Source organism: Parasteatoda tepidariorum, chromosome 2 (genome assembly GCF_982258835.1).
Source record: "Parasteatoda tepidariorum strain Cologne lab strain chromosome 2, Ptep-v5.0, whole genome shotgun sequence".
NCBI lineage: Eukaryota > Metazoa > Arthropoda > Arachnida > Araneae > Theridiidae > Parasteatoda > Parasteatoda tepidariorum.
Window position 1 is genome coordinate 100459857 of NC_141756.1, and position 19236 is coordinate 100479092.

The following is a 19236-nucleotide window of genomic DNA, read 5'->3' on the forward strand; positions in this document are numbered from 1 at the left end:
AAAAACACATTATAGCTGAGCTAAATGAAGAGTGCTATGTTTAATGAAGAAGCTATGTTTAATGTCAAAATCAAAATCTTGGCTGATTTCAATGTGCTGTTGGATGTTGTCCGCCATTGCTTCTGTGGTTAACGTCACGTTGTAGTCTAACTGCAGTTGAATTGGACGGCAATTGTAGTTCAAGATGAACGTTCGATGACGTATACTATCAAACTCACAAATGGACCAATCAGCGCTAACCTCTGATTGGTCCATTTGTGAGTTTGATAGTATACGTCATCGAACGCTCATCTTGAACTACAATTGCCGTCCAACTCAACTGCAGATGGATTACAACGTGACGTTAACCACAGAAGCAATGGCGGACAACATCCAACAGCACATTGAAATCAGCCAAGATTTTGATTTTGACATTAAACATAGCTTCTTCATTAAACATAGCACTCTTCATTTAGCTCAGCTATAATGTGTTTTTTCTTGAACAAAGTCATTATTTGTTCTCTAAAACACTGGTCGACGAAAACAAAATCAATACAAATTCAAAATAAATATTTGTTTACGTTATTAACGCATGCGCAATGAGAGATAATGTCTGCGTTGGACCGACTGCTGACGCTGAGCTAACAAAAAAGTATTTTTTTGGCGTCAGCTCTACGTCAACTTTCCGCTGACGCCCAGATAAGGCGCTAGTTCTAAGAAACCAGGCTTTGAGCTAACAAACCAGTATTTTGTTGGCGTCAGCGGGACGTTGACGTCCCGCTGACGCTCAGATAAGGCGCTTGTCCTAAGAAACCAGACCTTAAGAAACCAGGCCTTTAGGTCCATAATGACGTTCTAGCTGACGTCACACTAGCGATAGGATCAAATTTCATTGTCTATTGAAATTTCATGACAAGGTGGAATTAAGCTGAGCATACAAGACGTTGCGAAAAGAAACCTTATGATTACCTAGATTTAAGATTATTTTCACCTTGAGACTAGCTTTATTCAAGGATTTTTGTCATGTTTGAAAACCCTAAGACAACCTCGATTTTTAGGTTTTTGCATAGAAGGTTGTATTCCAAGGTTTTGGATTAGGGTAATGTATGTAGAATAGAGCAGATTGTCATAGATCTCGTTTTAAGATTGCAAGGTTCACACATAAACCGCATAAAAACCTTTTTAGGTTTACATTAAAAGGCTTTTGCTGAGTGAAAATAAACCTTATTTTACTATATGGGAATATTACTCCCGCCACCCTGTCACAGATACCCGTTTATAGGATGGGCCACATCACTCACAACAGAGGACAACACACAGAGAGAAACATCCATGCCCTGAGCAGGATTCGAATCCGCAGTCATGGGCTTCACAGTCAGGCACGCTAACCACTCGGCCACCTGGCCGGAGGTTGGAAAATTGAAGCTTCAAAAATATTGCTTAAAAATCAATGAAAAGTATGTTCTGGTGAACTTATTTTCCAAATGAATGCTTTTTGAGCCGCGATGACTCAGAGGATAGAGCATTCGCCCTCCAATGAGGTGAACTGGGTTCGAATCCGAGCGATGGCTGGTTGATACGAATTCCACATCCGACTTGCACCGACCACAGTGCTGACTCAGTGGTAGACGGATCATGGATTAGAGTCTTCTTGCCGTCTTGCTGACCGTGGGAGGTTTTAGTGGTTTTCCTCTCAATTTAACGCAAATGCGGGTTAGTTCCCTCAAAAAGTCCTCCACGAAGGCAAATTTCTCCCAGTACTTGATCCAGGAGATCCCTTGTCTTTTGGATAGGGTTCAAAATTACAAGGCTACGGAGTTGAACATTAATAGTTATAAATCCAAACAATTGGGTTGACTGTTCAATGACGGTTACAAAATAAAATAAAATAAAATGAATGCTTTTATAATCATAAAATGTGCATTGCCAAAATGCGAGTTTAATGTGTGTGTGTGTTTTCCCCTCAACAGATTCGAAAGGTGTTCCTCGAACATTGACGAATAGTAAAGGAAAGAAGAGAAAACCGAGTTCCAAGACTCTCGGAGTGGTTTTAGGTTGCAGTGATGAAGATTTTGTCAACTTCCTCACTGGATGTCTTAAGTATGCGTTTTCATTCATCGTCTTATCTTCTTTTTTTAATCATTGAAGAAAAAATAAATTTCACTCGATAAAAATTTCATTTATTACTTGAGACGTGCAAAATTTTGAAGCAAATGCTATATTTTTCAGGTGAGAACTTTTTTTTTAATTGTTAAAGAATTAAATAAGTAATTTTATAACATCCTTGTACAGTGCGCAAAGTAAATTAGAGACCATGCTGAATAACTTTTGATCTAATGATCGGATCTTCACGTTCTAGGACTTATTTTTGATGGTTCGAATGGGTGGCCTGAAATATGTTAATTAATTAGCGCAGACGAGTTTTTTAAGTTACGAAATCAGACACAAAAACATTCTCTAAAAAAACATACCCTTTTTTTGACGGATTTAGATTTTTGACCCCCAAAATATAAGGTGTAGCCGCATTCTGAAAAATATGGTCCTGATAGTTTAGTCAGGAGAGCGGTCTAAAGATTGGATTGTTAATTTCGTACCTCAAGAAATTTCAAGTCGAATTAATATAGTTTTGCACACAATAATAAAATACGTTTATCCAAAGATAATTTTATGCAAAAAATAACTTTTAATAAATATTTATCATATTTTTTATTATATTTTTTATTGATTTATTTAACATTAATTGAAAAAAATTTGAATTGAAGGAAATTTCGAATTTGAAATACAATTTTTTGAATACAATTTGAAATACAATTTCTCCTTAAAGAAGGCAATTTTACTTAGTGAAATAAGAAAGTTCAGCAAAATCGGTTGAATTGTTACTGGGAAATCGAATTTTAAATATCTGGTGCTGCAGAATTATTCAGTGGCAAAAGGGTGATGAATAAAGAGGCCATTTAAGATTTTAAAAAAAAAATTAATACTAATAAACAGTTTGATAGTACAGAATAGAACTTTCCAATAAGCCATCCACTTCAATCCATTGCCTACCACACAAGTGATTACAGATTTATATGAACGATTGCAACGCCCTCTTTTGGTCAGGCAGAAATTCTTAACATCTGGCTTTTTTCAAATTTAATCTTAGGAGCTATTCAACCGAACTTGCTCACATTTTGTATTTTACCATGTAAAATTATATTTCTTAAAATGATGCAAAAATTGTATAGCTTAGTTCTCGAGGTATATCGAAATACACAAAAAGTAAAATTAACATTAAAGGTCCAAATTTCAGACAGCTCTTCTGACCAAACTATTGGGACCATATTTCCCAGACTGCTGCTACTCCCTATATTTTGGGAGTAGAAATCAAAATCTGTTGGAAAAAAAAGTTAAATTATCGTTTGCCCTTATTAATTAGCATATTTGAAGTCACCCTCTCGTGCCATTACGATTGAGTCCTAGAACGTCAAAATCGGATCATTAGGATCAAAAGTTATTCAGGGTGGTCCGCTTTCTAATTTGAAATTTATTTTGTTTTTTTTTGAAAATTGAAAACGGAAATAGAACATATTAAGTGTTCTATTTTCGTTTCAATTTTTTTAGTGCTCCTCACGCTATTGTATAGATATAGATTTCACTTTAGCTATATTATTACAATACAAGAAAGCACCCCTTTTTTCGGATATAATCGTGTGAGCTGATGAAGAAATTATATATTTTCATTATCTTGTTTCCCGGCTTTTTAATAATTTTTTCAATTGTTCCTAAAAATACTTTTTTTAGTAATTTTTTTCTTCTCTTTTCATTAATTTTTTTAACTTTTATATATATATATATATATATATATATATATATATATATATATATATATATATATATATATATATATATATATATATATATATATATATATATATATATATCCTCATTTCTCTAAAAAAAATCTGACTTCATATGTGTAGTAGATATCAAAACGAAGCCTTAAAAATACAGTAAATCAAAAAATCCTACTACATTTAAACTCTTGATTTAATAATTAATTGTAAATACCCCACTGAACTATAAATAAAATGCAAATATCCCACCAAAACTTATATGGAACTCGATAGGCAATCATCTTCATGTAGTGAGTACCTGGATTTTTCGCAACTAACAAATGAGTAATGACATGCACAGTAAAAATTATGTGAATTTCATAAACTTTTTTTTTCTAAAATGCTCCGTGAACGCTTTTTTTTCCGATGCCCACCGGGAGAATGACCTCTCGTCATACAGGCATTTGAAGGACAGATTTGTTGGTCACTCTTTCAGGGTTGGCTACTCTTTCATATTAGGTGGGCTAACGTTGTCCCCACAGTAAGGACAGATGGTACAGAGAAGGAAAGAACATCCATGCCTTACCCTGGATTCGAATCCAGAACCTTTCTAATGCAAGGCTAGACCTCTACACAGGCTGGTCGGTTGTTGAATGACCGGTAAAAATTTTTATTATTGGTCAGAATTTAAATTAGTTAGGTGATTTAAGCAACCAAGCAAGCCTAAAAATTAAAACCGTGTGAATTTTAAAAGTTCAAGCCGACTTGAAATGTTGGGATTTTTTTTCTTCAAGTTTTCATTTTAAGTACGATACGCAAGTAGGGGACAATAGCCAATCTCAAGATTTTTTATGTCATTTGTAATTATTATTGCAATCGGCGTAGTAAAGCATTACCGAATTTTTTAAAAAAAATTTCCAACTCACTCTTAGTTTGATAATAGTGTTTTTCTATCAATCGATATTTCTATCAATCGATATAGTCTAACCAAGTGGTTTGTTGTAGCTGGGATCCTGAGAAGAGGATGAAACCGGAAGAGAGCCATCGGCACCGATGGTTGTCCGGTAACCGAGGTCCTGCACACAGCAGGAGGCCATCTACAGCATCCTCCATAGTTTCCTCAAAGGAGGTGGGCAGAGAGAAACAACGGAAAAACAGCTCTCGTCAGAATGGGGACGCTACCACTACCAACAAGAAGACACCTCCTCGCAAAAGTAAATCGATTCTTTAATTAAAACTAGAAATACTGAAACTTAGTATATACCTATAATGCCCAAAAGCAGTCAAAATGACTGCATTGTGAAAGAATAACTAATGTGTAAAGAAATTTGTTTAATTCATTTATAATATTTTTTATATTATTTACAGTCACATAACAAGTTATTAGTAAATATTAGCAGTAAAAAAATTTACTTCACTTGGAAAGAAAATATTAATTTATGCATTATTATTTGTACATTTTTTGCAAATGAAAAAGCAGTCAAAAGGATTTCCTTTAGGCAATCTAGTGTTAAGAAAAGCTTCAAATCTTGAATTAGTGAAGGTATTTATAGGCGTGTGAAGAATAAAACTAATTTTTTGAACTAGGAAACCTAAATTTAAATCAAAAGAAAATATTTTCATAATTTGAATGAGCTAAGAAAAGTATTGTTGAAATTTAGAATTATTTATTAAAAGGAACTGACTGACAATAAAATTAAATCTGTACACATTTTAGAATTATGCATGCTCTCTATGATCTCTCTAATTAGTTGGAAATCGGTTGATTTATCATAAATTTCGTTTGGCAATAAAATGGCGTTAAACTGTGTTAGTAGCTGTCAAGAAAAGATTAAAACTTGAATTGTTATCGTTTACTACAGAGCTCCAGTAAAAATTTGAGTTCCTTAATTGTTGTTGTAGTTGTAGTTCATTTACGTCTCACTAGAGCTGTACAATGGGCTATTGGCGACGGTCTGGGAAACATCCTTGAGGATGATCCGAAGACATGCCATCACAATTTTGATCCTCTACAAAGGGGATGGCACCCCCGATTCGGTAGCCCGATGACCTGCACGCGAAGTCGCGCACTTTACAGTAGAACAGTTTAACGAGGACCAATATCGCACACTCTCAGTCGCTACGTAAACTGATCCAAGTGATCACCCACCCGCACACTGACCGCAGCCAGTGATGCTTGACTTCGGTATCTGCTGGGAGCTGTGCCATAACGATGAGTCCACTGTGAGACTGAGTTCTTCAGCTTCTTGGAAATTCAATGTGTGGGTTGCAAGGAAAACACGATTTTAGAAGCTTGATGATTTAAGATCAAATTCTGTTAAACAAATGTCCCGTAGTGGACTGATCGTTAAGACACGGTTCCCAGCAGATCATCGAAATCAAACATCACTGGCTGCTGTCAGAGTGCGGGTGGGTGACCACTTGGAATAGTCTGCGTAGGGACCGAGGGTGGGCAGTATCGGTCCTCATTAAACTGTTCTACCGTAAAGTGCTCGACTTCGCTTGCAGGTTGTCGGGTTACCAACGCAGGGGTGCAATCCCCTCTGCAAAGAATCAAGATTGTGATGGCTTGTCTTCGGATCATCCTCAGGGATGTTTCCCAGACCGTCGCCAATAGCCCATTGTACAGCTCTAGTGCGGCGTAAAGGAACTACAACAACTGTTAAACAAATCTTGAATATTCGAAACTAACTATAGATATATTGGATAAATTTATCTTATAATATGAGTTCTATAACAGACATGACGTCTCTACCGATAACAAATAACAGTCAAAAACTTAAAAGTAAATACACTGGTTATCATAAATTAAGGAAAAATCACAAAAATAGCGATAACTCTTTCAAAAGTAAGCCAAACCGTGCAAAATTTGCATATGTTGTCCACTAAGAGTAGCTGAGTAAAATTGCAATATGCAAACTAGTGGCGCTGCACTCGGCTTACGTCATCTGCCTGGAGCATAAAAGTCCAAGTTTGAGAGAAAGCACACAAATTTTACTGTGATTGCGACATTGAAAATCTGAGATAGCCAATTCGTAATAATGACCTCTAGGCATCATTTGCCTGAAGAACTACGATGGAGAGCCATCGGGAGACTAGAGGCAGGGCAGAGTCAATCAGAAGTGGCCAGATGGCTAAATGTGAGTCCATCTGTGGTTCATAGACTTTGGAGGCAATTTCAAACCACAGATTCGGCATCTAGGAGGTTCAGTCAAGGACGGCCAACTGTTACGACCAGTGCCGATGACCGATATTTGACATTAAGTGCACGCAGGAATAGAACCGCTACTCCGACACATCTTAGATCCTCTCTTGCTGCAGCCACCGGAAGGTTGGTGTCAACGTCAACTGTGCGCAGAAGGCTCCACGAAGGTGGTCTGTATGCGAGACGACCAGCCATTTGCGTGCCGCTCACATCACGCCATAGGAGAGACCGTTTGCAGTGGGCCCGACAACATGTCCACTGGACGTCAGATCAATGGAGGCCTGTTCTCTTTACGGATGAGTCCAGGTTTAGTCTAGAAAGTGACAGTAGACGTTATTTGATATGGAGAGAACCTGGGACCCGTTATCATCCATCAAACATCCGTGAAAGAGATGCATACGGAAGAGGCAGTGTCTGTGTTTGGGGAGGCATATCCTTAGGAGGGCGCACATACCTCCATGTCTTTCCAAGGGGAACCGTGAATGCTCAGGTTTATCGAGACAACATCCTTGATGCTTATGTGCGCCCATATGCCGGGGCAATTGGTGATTGCTTCCTGTTACAGGACGATAATGCAAGACCACACAGAGCTCGCATTGTTGATGATTATCTTCAACAGGAAACAATTACTCGCATGGAGTAGCCAGCTCGATCCCCGGACTTGAATCCTATCGAGCACGTTTGGGATGCTCTAGGGAGGCGTGTATCTGCCATCAATCCACCCCCTCAGACCCTTGCCACGCTTGCAACTGCTTTACAAGAGCAATGGCTCTCACTTCCTATTGAACTGATAGACCGCATAATTGAAAGCATCACACATCGCTGTTTGTGCTGTATTGCTTCTAGAGGCAATCATATTCCATATTAAAGGTACTTTTTCTATTGCAAACCGATACTTCCAATTTGTTTATTTTATACATGTGCTAATTTCTATACTACTATTAATGTCTGATAATTTCTTTTTATGTTGTTTAATACCTTACTATGTGTTGTATATTGTGGGTAAGTTTCATAAAATTCCATGTGTAATTTCTTGAGTTATCGCGATTTTTGTGAATTTTCCTTAATTTATGATAACCAGTGTATAAAATGTAATGACATTCATGGTAAATGAGCCATTAAATCCTTCAGGATGTTTCTTTTTGTTCACAGACACGTGACCTAGTCTTTGAGCATTTTAATTGACGATGAGTATATTAAAACTTTACTTTGTTTTATATTTTGTTTTGAATGCTAAAACTGCTTTGTAAGATAACAATTTTGGATAGTATGTTAGCTCATTTGCATCTTTTATATCCTACGCGAATTCGCTGCAACCATGCTTGGAGTTTTTGAAGCTCGCTTCAAGATGTTCTGAAACTACTGTTCGAAAACTGGCAAAAAAGTTTAATCTGTTCTAACCTTATGTTAAGAATTGAAATATTCTGTTCTTCTCTCTTTTGTTACAAATAAACAATTTGCTGCTGGGATAAACTATTTCGAAAACAAGCTTTTCCTTCCGAAACTAATTTTTCATTTCGAATAAGATTTTATAAAAAAGCTTTCTATTATTTTCATATATATTTCCTATTATTTTCATTTTTTTGGGTTACAAAATGTTGAATGGCGATCTCAGTAGATTTTAAAATAGAACAAAAATGTATGCAATAGGGGAATCGATTATACAGAGGATCAACAAATTAATTTAACATCTCTCTATCTCCTGACTGACATCCAGGAAATCTCCAAATCTGAAGATCTTTTCCCAAATAAAGAAAAAATTGTACTGAGTCACGAATAGTGCGTGCAATTTTCACTCTGGGCACAGATAATAAGGAACAATTCTGGGATGAACTTGATCTGTCAACCCTGATGGATCACTGGTAACTTCTTATCTTAATAAGTGTGCTAAATATTTTTTTTTATTCAATTGAACTCTGCCTATACAGTCCTTGGTCAAATTATTACACGCCCTATAATATTCTATGTAAAATCTTAATTAGCAGGCGATACTATACAACTTTATTGTTTTTAAGCGGTTGAAACCAGTTTGCACTTGTTTACGTTCGTGTATCAATTGGTTTGCATTGTAATTAAATACATTAAAAATAAATACAAGTAGGAAGCATATAAAAAATCTCCTGAATAAAAACCCATTATATGTATGTTTAAATATAAAAGTATTGCATATATACTCGAGCAAAACATGTAATTTTTAAAAAAATATAGTGGGTCGAATAATTTGGTGTAATTACTATAATATACTATTATAATACCTGATATAATAAATGATTTATATGATATATCGTACAAATCCAATCGTCAAATTTATAGTATATATTGTCTAATTTAACAAATTGATACACGAACGTAAACAAGTACAAACCGGTATATATATATATATATATATATATATATATATATATATATATATACTATAAATTTGACGATTGGATTTGTACGATGTATCATATAAATCATTTATTATATCAGGTATTATATTAGTATATTATAGTAATTACACCAAATTATTCGACCCACTATATTTTTATATATATATATATATATATATATATATATATATATATATATATATATATATATATATATATATATATATATATATATATATATATATATATATATATATATATATATATATATATATATATATACCACGTAATATAGAGTAATCCAAAATTAATATAGCGATTACAAACGACTACTATAACTATTTAATGAAAAAGAATTTATCGATAAAATTTACACAAAATGTAGAAGGAACTTCAAAATTTTGTGTACATGCGTCACAGAACTTCGATGTGACTTCCCCTTGGTCACACGGACAACATCTAGGTGGTACTAGTAATGGAGCACCATTGAATGAAGTACCGCTGAAATGGAGTACCATTTCACGCCTTACATTCTAAAGCATTTGTGCAGTCACCGGCGCAAGCACATTACAAATGCTTTCTTTGTGTTCTACCATTGTTTTAGGTAAGGGAAGCACATGCACCCTGCCTTTCACATAACCCCACAGATAGAAATCGCAAGGTGTCAAGTCCGGAGATCTGGATGGCAAAGAGCAGAGGGCATTGTCTGCATCTCTACTTCGACCGATGCAGTGGTTTGGAAAATGTTAATTCAAAACTATTCAAACCATCGTTCCCCAATGTGGGGATTCTCCATCTTGCTGCAAGATGTAATCCGCAGAATTAGTATCTAGCTGTAGCATTAATCATACCTCAAGCAAGTCAAGATAAACATCTGACGTAACACTTCACTCACAGAAGAAAAAAGGACCGCGATAATTTCGTGATGAGATCGCGTAAAACACATTAATTTTCGCTGAGTCATGTTCATGTTCAATTACGGTGGAAGGTTTCTCCGTACCCCACAGTAGACTGTTGTGCCAGTTAACTTTCCCATTTAAGTAGAATTTTGCTTCATCGCTAAAAATGACACGACATGCTTTCCAATGACATAACATAACAGAATGACAATTGTTAAATTCTAACACGCAGAATGCTTTCTGCAAGCGACTCGCCATTTTCACAAACGAACACGCGCATGCGCAGGATTCCGCTTCACTGCGCCTCACGTAAAGAAATTCTGAAGTTTCACCTACATTCTTTGTTAAACCTATCTATAAATTATTTTTTAGCTGTTTGCAATCGCCATATTCATTTTGAATTACCATGTATTTGCACCCCAATGATTATGAATATTGTATGTTTTTTCAGTGAGTACGAGTTCGTCGATGCCAAAGGTGTACAAGGCCTGCAAGAATAACGTCAGATTGCGAGATTCTTCTAGAAAAGATTACATTTACACATCACTCAGCAGAACATCATCGGAAGAGTCGTGTGAGTCCGATCCCTCTTCTTGCAATTCTCTCTCTTTCTCATGAGTACATTATTGAGCACATCATTTAACCTTTCGCTTACGGCGCTCAGCCATTCTGGTCCACTTATTGTTCCAGCCGTAAGAAAAAGGTTAAAGACCTTTTTTTCTGTAAAGATCCGATTAATGAAAGGTTTTTCATGCTTGTTTAGCCAGATCAAGATCGGCATATGCTGGGACGAAACTTGCATTCCACAATATTCTTTCAGAAATTGCTGGCCTTTGAAAAAAAAATTTCTACATTTTTTTCTTGAAGAAAAAGACAAATATTGAAACGGGCGAAAGTTCTGAAGGTGGGAGGGCTTGTGAATATTAATCTTATTCTAAATGCTTTGATCAATTTGTCTGTGATACATAAGTACTTCCGGTTTTGAACATTTTCGTTTCATTTCTGACCTTCCATTCGTTTAATGAGGAGAAATGTTACAATATATGATATATTTATCAATACCTACTATCGAAAATCGACACCAAATTTGAGGATAAGTAAATGAATGGAAGTAAAATTTTATTACAATTTTAAAGAGTTTTATTTTTTTTTATATAAAAAAGTGTATAGTGTCAGAATTTTTGTTTTTTTTTGTTGTTGCAAAAACAGACAAAGAAGAGTCAAACAAAACATTTCCTGCATTAGAATTTCCATTCAATATCGAACAAATTTTGAAAGAAAAATCAGCATACTGTATCTATCGATCGATCAATCGATTCAAAAATTATTCTCTATCCAATTATATAAAAAAAATCTTTTTCTTCTTATCAATCAATCTTATCAATCGCTCGATCAATCGATTCAAAAATTATTCTCTATCCAATTAGATAAAAAAAATCTATTTCTTCTTATCAATCGCTCGATCAATCTATTCAAAAATTATTCTCACCAAATTATGTAAAAAAATCTTTTTCTTCTTATCAATCATTCTTATCAATCACTCGATTAATCGATTCAAAAATTATTCTCTATCCAATTATATAAAAAAAATCTTTTTCTTCTTATGAATCAATCATACCAATCGCTCGATTCAAAAATTATTCTCTATCCAATTAGATAAAAAAGTCTTTTTCTTTTTTTAAAAAAATCAGTCGATAATTTGTGCATTATATTTTTCAAGTTATTTAGTATTTCCGGTATTACTTGTTTGATATTCATGCATACTCTATTTTACGAATCATAATATGAATTGAATGAATCAACTTATACGATTAAGGTTGAACAAAATTATGTTGAATGAAGTCTATCAATATAACAGGAGTTGAGTAGAAAAAAAAAACATTTAAATTCTGACCTTATTTTATTAAAATTTATATTTTATTGAATATTGTGCATTTGGTTTGTCGATTTTCAGTTTTAGATTTATTAATCTTTAATGTGCTCATGAGATAGTAGTTATATAGATTGGTGACAACACTAAATGACTTAACGGAAAGGTCCGTTGATATGTTTTCTTATCAACGGGAAAAATTTGTCTCTATACATAGTCATTGGAGATCAGGAATGGTAAAATAAAGAAAATTTGTCATTTGAATTTCGGTTCGAATTTATTTACCCAAATTTTCTGTTTTTTTTTTTTCCTTCTTTTTTTTGGTATACCTTTTTCATAACATGACGTTTCAACTTACGTACATTTTGACGTACTGTTGAAGTCAATAATATGTAAAAATAACGCACTCATTCTTACCTAGTAAAAAGTGGTTGGTAAAATAATCGTAAATGAAACAAATTTGTTAACGTAAAATTTTACGTTTTTTAGATAACCATTTTTAGTTATGATTCAACGTTTCAGTTTGCGTAAGTTTCACGAATGTTTAGTAAAATTTAGAGGTGAAACATACGTACTTTTGACATAAAAAGGATGATTCTCAACTTGGTACGTTTTCATAAAAATTCGAGCAGTTCTTTCGTTGCCTTAAATTTCAAAACTTTGAATACTTTTTATGCCAGTTACATTTCTCATGATAATTTTTCCACGTGCCATTGATTTAAAAGAATTCAAAGAAATCAGACAAATTTTTAGTACTAAATTTTTTGATATTGTTGAAATTTTTTTAGCTTATGTTCTTTACATAAACTAATAGACATCTGTTTTTTAATTTTTGTAAAAAATATATATATCTTTATAAAGGTTATTTTTGGGGGTGAGGTGGGCAGGTCAAAACTAAAAATCGTCAGTTACCCAAAGGAAAAAACATATCGAATAAAAATTTAAAAAAACCGGACCACCCTGAATAACTTTTGATCTAATGATTTTTTGAGAGTATTGCTGCGCTATTTACTAAACCGTGGGGGCGTTAGCATCAATGATGGTAACCTTTAATTCTGACACAGACAATGAATGTACTCCTTTTAGGTACATTGTTCCACTGAGGATAACTCTCAAATTTTCTTGGAGAATCAGGTCAGGTAAGAGAACAGGCCATTTATAACTTGCATCTTATTATCCAAAAATGACACTGTGAAAATTTTTGGTAGTAATTAGATGTAACCAAAAGTTGTTCAAGGGATAACTTTTTTAAAAGAAACAATTTTTTTTTTCATTTAAAACAAATTAACACTTACTTTTCCAAAAACAACACTGCGAGGTTTTTGCGACGTAAATAGATGCATCTCCTGCTAGGAAACCTCGATTGGGCCACCAGTATCTCTTAAATGGTTATAAATGGGTCACTATAAATTTTTGGTAGTAACCAAATAAAACCATAAGTTATTTAGGGGGATACACATATTTTTTTTAAATTTTCATAATGCACACTGAGCTAAAAAAATTTTTTTTAAAAAAAACCAGACCACTCTGAATAACTTTTGATCTAATGATCGAATTTTCACATTCTAGGACTATCTTAATGACTCGAGGGGGTGACCTCAAACATGATAATTAATAAGTGCAAACAATATTTTGAGTTCCGAAATCAGACACAAAAACTCACTTTCTCTAAATAAACATAAAATTTTTAGACGGATTCGGATTTCTGTCTCCCAAAATATAGGGGGCAGCCGCAATCTGGGAATTATGGCCCCAATAGTTTGGTCAGGAGAGAGCTCTAAAGTTTGGACCCCTGAATGTTAATTTTACTTTTTACTTATTTCGCTATATCTCAAGAGCCTTTTACGTGAATTAAAATTTTTTTACACGCAATTGTAAAATTCGTTTATCCAAGGTTATTTCCATACAAAAAGTAACTTTATGAAAATATTCATTATTGTATTAAAAAATTGTGGAAAAATTTTCAATTTTAATGAATAATTTTTGGCATCATATAATTTTGCATAGAAAAATACAAAGTTTAAGTTAAATCGGTCGAATAGTTTCTGAGAAATTGAATTTTAAGAATCTGACTTCTTTTTTGAAATTGTACGTTTGTTGAGTACGTCTTTGTCTCTGATTTCATAACTTAAAATACCGTCTACACTAATAAATTAGCATATTTGATGTCACCTCCATGAACCATTAAGATTCAGTTCACTCCGCTCTTAGAGCTGAAGCTACGATTTTCCTCCTCATGACGTCACTGTGTCCACAGATCTCGGAGATCGCAAACAAAGATATGATAACTTTGCATCTTTCTCTTTGTAAAAATAAGTTAGATTTTTTCTGGTTATTAGCCTTCAAACTTTACGTAATTAACACATTATTTCCGTTCATAAACATAGTTCAAAAAAAACTTTCTTGGTTATTATATTAAAAAAATACCATTTTAAACTTATAAAAATGTTTTGCTTGTTGGTGAAAATGACACGATAAATACTTTATTTTAAAAAGTTCAGTTTTAACTTTAATTATTAAGAAAAATGAAGGCATATATCGACACTTTTTTTATCTACATATTCTTTTATAAAGATAAGTTAAGTCAAATTTAGAATCCCTGATTTTAAAATATGTCGTTAATAGCAATTTGTTCATACTTAATCATTAGGAAACATCAACCTTAAACGCTAATTACTGAAACAAAATAATAATTTAGGTTCATAATGACATTAGAAATTTTACAATTGTTTATAGACATTTAAATTTACGATGATATAATTTATAGATATTTAAATTGAAGAGAATATAATTTTTAAAAAAAATCATAAATATTTAGAATAACTACATTAAGAAATATGTTATGAAATTAGGAGAATTTCAACTATATACTATATATTTAATTTATACTTTTTACTTAAATTTTAATTTTCGTTGACTTTATCTATTTTTTAATTCTTTTCACCTGCCTTTCTTTATGAAGTAACGAGGCAGTTTCTATTTAGATAATGAATTTTTATAAAAGTTCTTTACGACAGAATAAACGTATTGCTGTTTTATATTAACTGTGTCATTTCGGAATCCATTCTTTACATAGTTGTTCATTTACTTTAGGGAACACTCGAAAAATTATACTTTTTCCTTTTGTTTTTATATCAAAATGTTTGCAAGTTGCAATCGCGCAAACTGGCATTTAGATAATAGTTTTAAATTCTTGTAAATTCACTGCAAAAACTGAGGAAAGTCATTATAGAAAATAACAAATGTCTTAGAATATCTCGCAAAAAGAAATGATCCAATATTAGTTAGAGCTAGTAAAGCCAAACGCTCCGTTCTTGAAGTAAAAGTGCGAGCTTTGCGCCAAAGTGACGTCACTAGAGTGACGTCGGAGGATCGGCGCGGCGAGAGATACTTCAAAGGAGTGAACCAGCCCTTCTATTCTCTTTAACCCTGGTCAAGATCCGATCATTAGATCAAAAGTTGTTCAGGGTGATCTGTTTTTTATTTTATGCACTGTACGTTATCAAGTGGGAAGAAAAATTGTGGTGAGTTAGGTGCATTTAGACTTTTAAATATCAAATCATATCTATTCTTTTTTATTTTTACAATCTTATGGGTCTCGAGACATTTAAAACACCTTTTCCGATAAATATCACTTGAGAAGAACTGTAAAAACCTTTTTTCACAGTACCTATTAAAGCTTCTCTCAACAGATGCAGTTTTAATAGGTTTCAAGTATTCTAATAATATTGTACACATATTTTTACATTTAATGTCTAGTAAAACGGCACCAATTTCCATTATAGCAGTAATGCCTATTACCAAAATTAAATAATCATTGGAGTTAATAAAAATGTGGCAATTTTTGACTTATTGACTTATCTTTTAAACAAATCAGAGTCCTTTCTCTACTAATTTTGCTTTGTAATTCTTAGACTATATAGATTAATAATTCTCAGATTATATAGATTATTTTTATTTCAGTTAAGTGCTTATTATCAAAATTAATTAAGCGTTATTGGCATCAATAATAGTTTGGTGATTTTGTACGCCTCTCTTAAACGGATTGGTATCCTTTATCCATCAACTGACTGAAGGCACTTCAAAGTAGAGTCACAATTGTGCTACTGTTTCTTAGGGGATAAAGCGCTCGCCTCCTAATAAGGTGAACTGAGTTCGAATCCCAGTGATGGCTGGTCGAAACGAATTCTACTAGCACTAACCCGACTAGCACTAACCACAGTGTTGAAGTAAAATATCCTCAGGATAATTTACTTCCTGAGGATATTTTAAGATGGGATAATTAACCCATGATTCCCACACAGAATCATGGGTTAAAGATCCCTTGCAATCAGGCTAATGGTGGGAGGTTTTCGTGGTTTTCCTCTCCATGTAACGCCAATGCGGATTAGTTCCTAACAAAAGTCCTCCACGATGGCAAATTTCTCCCAATACTTGATCCAGAATTCTTCTGGATTGTGTTAAAAATTACAAGACTACGGAAATTTATATTTGGCGCTGCAGTTATAAAATAAAATAAAACTCCTCATTTTTATGAGCTCCATTAGTAAAGCCAATTGTCTCTGGAAAGTTTTAAACAATTGGGATGGATTGACTTACGTCATTCTTTCCAGTCACTCTATCCCGATTGGTTACAAATACTAACCAACATCATTTTTCTGTGCATTTTTTAGAAATCGCTTATAGCGTTTGGACCTCGCTATACAACAACAAGATATACAGCAACGAATGTAATGCAACAAATTTAAAAATTTTTAATTTGAAATCTGCAAAGCTATTTTGTTTATTCCAGTGCTTAGAGGAAATACTATTTCACAAATTCAACGCATTTGCAGCACAAAATCTAACTTTGAGTTGAAAGTTGATAGTTTAAAAATTATTAAAATTCCAAATACGTTTTATTAATAACTTGTTAGCTCCACTTTGAAGTGCACTTTATCCGACACTTAAATCTATCTATGACGCACCATCTTCAATCTAATAATTTGAAAAAAAAAATGGCTGCTGATGTGATTGTAAAATTGATGGTTGACTCGGAAGGTTTTTAGATTTCAATATCATTTGTGCTTTCTGAACTTTGATTAAAATCACTAATTTTGAATACTTTTCAGTATGAATGTTTATGGTTTATATACAGGTATAGGACAAAGTAATAGGAACACTTGTATATAGTACCGCTATGCACAGGTGTTCCTATTATTTTGTCCTATACCTGTGTATATATATATATATATATATATATATATATATATATATATATATATATATATATATATATATATATATATATACAAAAATATAGAATATTTATTATATCAGGTTTTATATTAGTATATTATAATAATTAGATCAATCATTAGATGCACTGTAGTGTTTTATTAATTACATGTTTTGCGCGATTTTATATGCAATACTTTTATATTTAAACATACATGCAATGGATTTTTATTCGGGAGATTTTTTATATACTTCCTATTTGTATTTATTTTTAACGTATTGCATTACAATGTTAACCAACTGATACACGAACATAAGGAAGTGTAAACCGGTTTCAGCCGCATATAAACAATAATGCTGTATAGTATCACCTGATTATTAAGATCTTATACAGAATCTTATAGTGAGTCTAAAAATTTGGCGAGGGACTGCATATATATGTGTGCGTGTAAATAATAAAATTACATTTCTAAATTACATGTTTATTGCGAGTAATACGTTACTCATTTGTCAAAGTAATAGAACCCAATCGCTTTTATTTGATCATTTTCTAGTATTACTGAAAAGGGGAGAGTTTAGTTCAGAAGATCCTCGCCTGTACGAGCACAAAGACCCACTGGAAGACTCAGGGACTTTTCTGCCCCAGATCTTGTGACAGCAACTAATACTCGACGCCATTCTCAGGAATGTCCTCCAACAGGAAGAAGAAAAGGCTGCCGGTCCAAAATAAAAAAGAGAGTTTTTTGCAATCAAATTGTGATTCAACCACCATGTTTAGTGTTCCAACATCATATAATATTCACTTATTATTTTCAATTCAAAAGTAAGTTGTTGGTATAGCTTATTGCTTGTGAAGGAGGTTAATCCCTTGCGAAATATTTGCAATCAGTTTCACCAACAAAGTAGTAAATAATAATAATAATAATCTCATTAATGAAATTTTTACACGAGATAAATTGTTATTGTTTTACAAATGAATTGCACTAACATTTCTGAATTCTCCTATATAGTGCGGCTTTCAGGAGAACTCCTCCAGACACTCGTCTGGAATAGTGGCGGTTGCTATGGTTACTAGGAAAAGTCACTTCGAATAGGGATGTAGGGTGAATAGTTAGTTTTGTCTTAATTTTGGCATAAGTCAGCATGAGTAAACCAATCGGCACCTTCTTTTCTCTATTTTACTCTAATTAGAGATGTACTCTCACTTGTTGCCATAGTAGCAGACAGCCCCAGATTTTTAGTCTGGAGCCTCAAAGCCGCACAGTGCTTTGCTTTGTTTTCAGGGTTCTATTTATACTTGAAAATATCTTTTATTTTATGATCATATTTGTTTTTTTTTGAGGGGGGGGGACTTATTTTGTAAAATCTATTAATCTTCCTATTAATGTCGTCTCTATTTTTCGAAATCAACAGTAGTTAAAAGTATATGTTTTTTGTTATTTATAAAAATTAAATTTTTACTTCAGTAGAAGAAGTTCATTCTAGAGCAACTGACAGTAACCAAAAGAGACACTATTACTGGATGAACACGAATAGTATATAATTCTCGAAAACAAGTACACTTGCTATATTCTGCTGCAAGTTAAGAAAAAAACCATTACGGAGAGAACCTGTTTGCATGTAAGTGCGCACTAAATGGCTGTCAAGCTCCAGCGCGAACGAATATCAACACCGCCAACTCTTGAAACGACGCTACACAGCCATCTTTTTGCTTGCTTTCTTAAATTGTGTGAAATGAGAAAAACAAAATTTATTGAATCAAGAATTAACAAGTAATAAGAATTATTAAAAATGATATCTAAAAATAGTGACAAAAATACGCCTTTCTGTTTGCATTGAAACTGATGAAAGAATAGTAAATATTGTTTCTTGCAGACGA

The 19236-nt window shown here is 33.3% G+C and overlaps 1 protein-coding gene across 1 annotated transcript in view; it reads left to right on the forward strand.

Annotated features, from left to right (window-relative positions):
• Window positions 1–18068, forward strand: part of LOC107436097 (dual specificity tyrosine-phosphorylation-regulated kinase 4) — a 48506-nt gene extending 30438 nt beyond the window's left edge. Inside the window, 4 exon segments of the mRNA XM_043054928.3 lie at window positions 1950–2079; window positions 4800–5008; window positions 10722–10844; window positions 17912–18068. Of these exon segments, the coding sequence (XP_042910862.3) occupies window positions 1950–2079; window positions 4800–5008; window positions 10722–10844; window positions 17912–18012 (563 nt within the window). The 3' untranslated portion in view covers window positions 18013–18068.
• Window positions 18069–19236: the final 1168 nt, after the last annotated feature.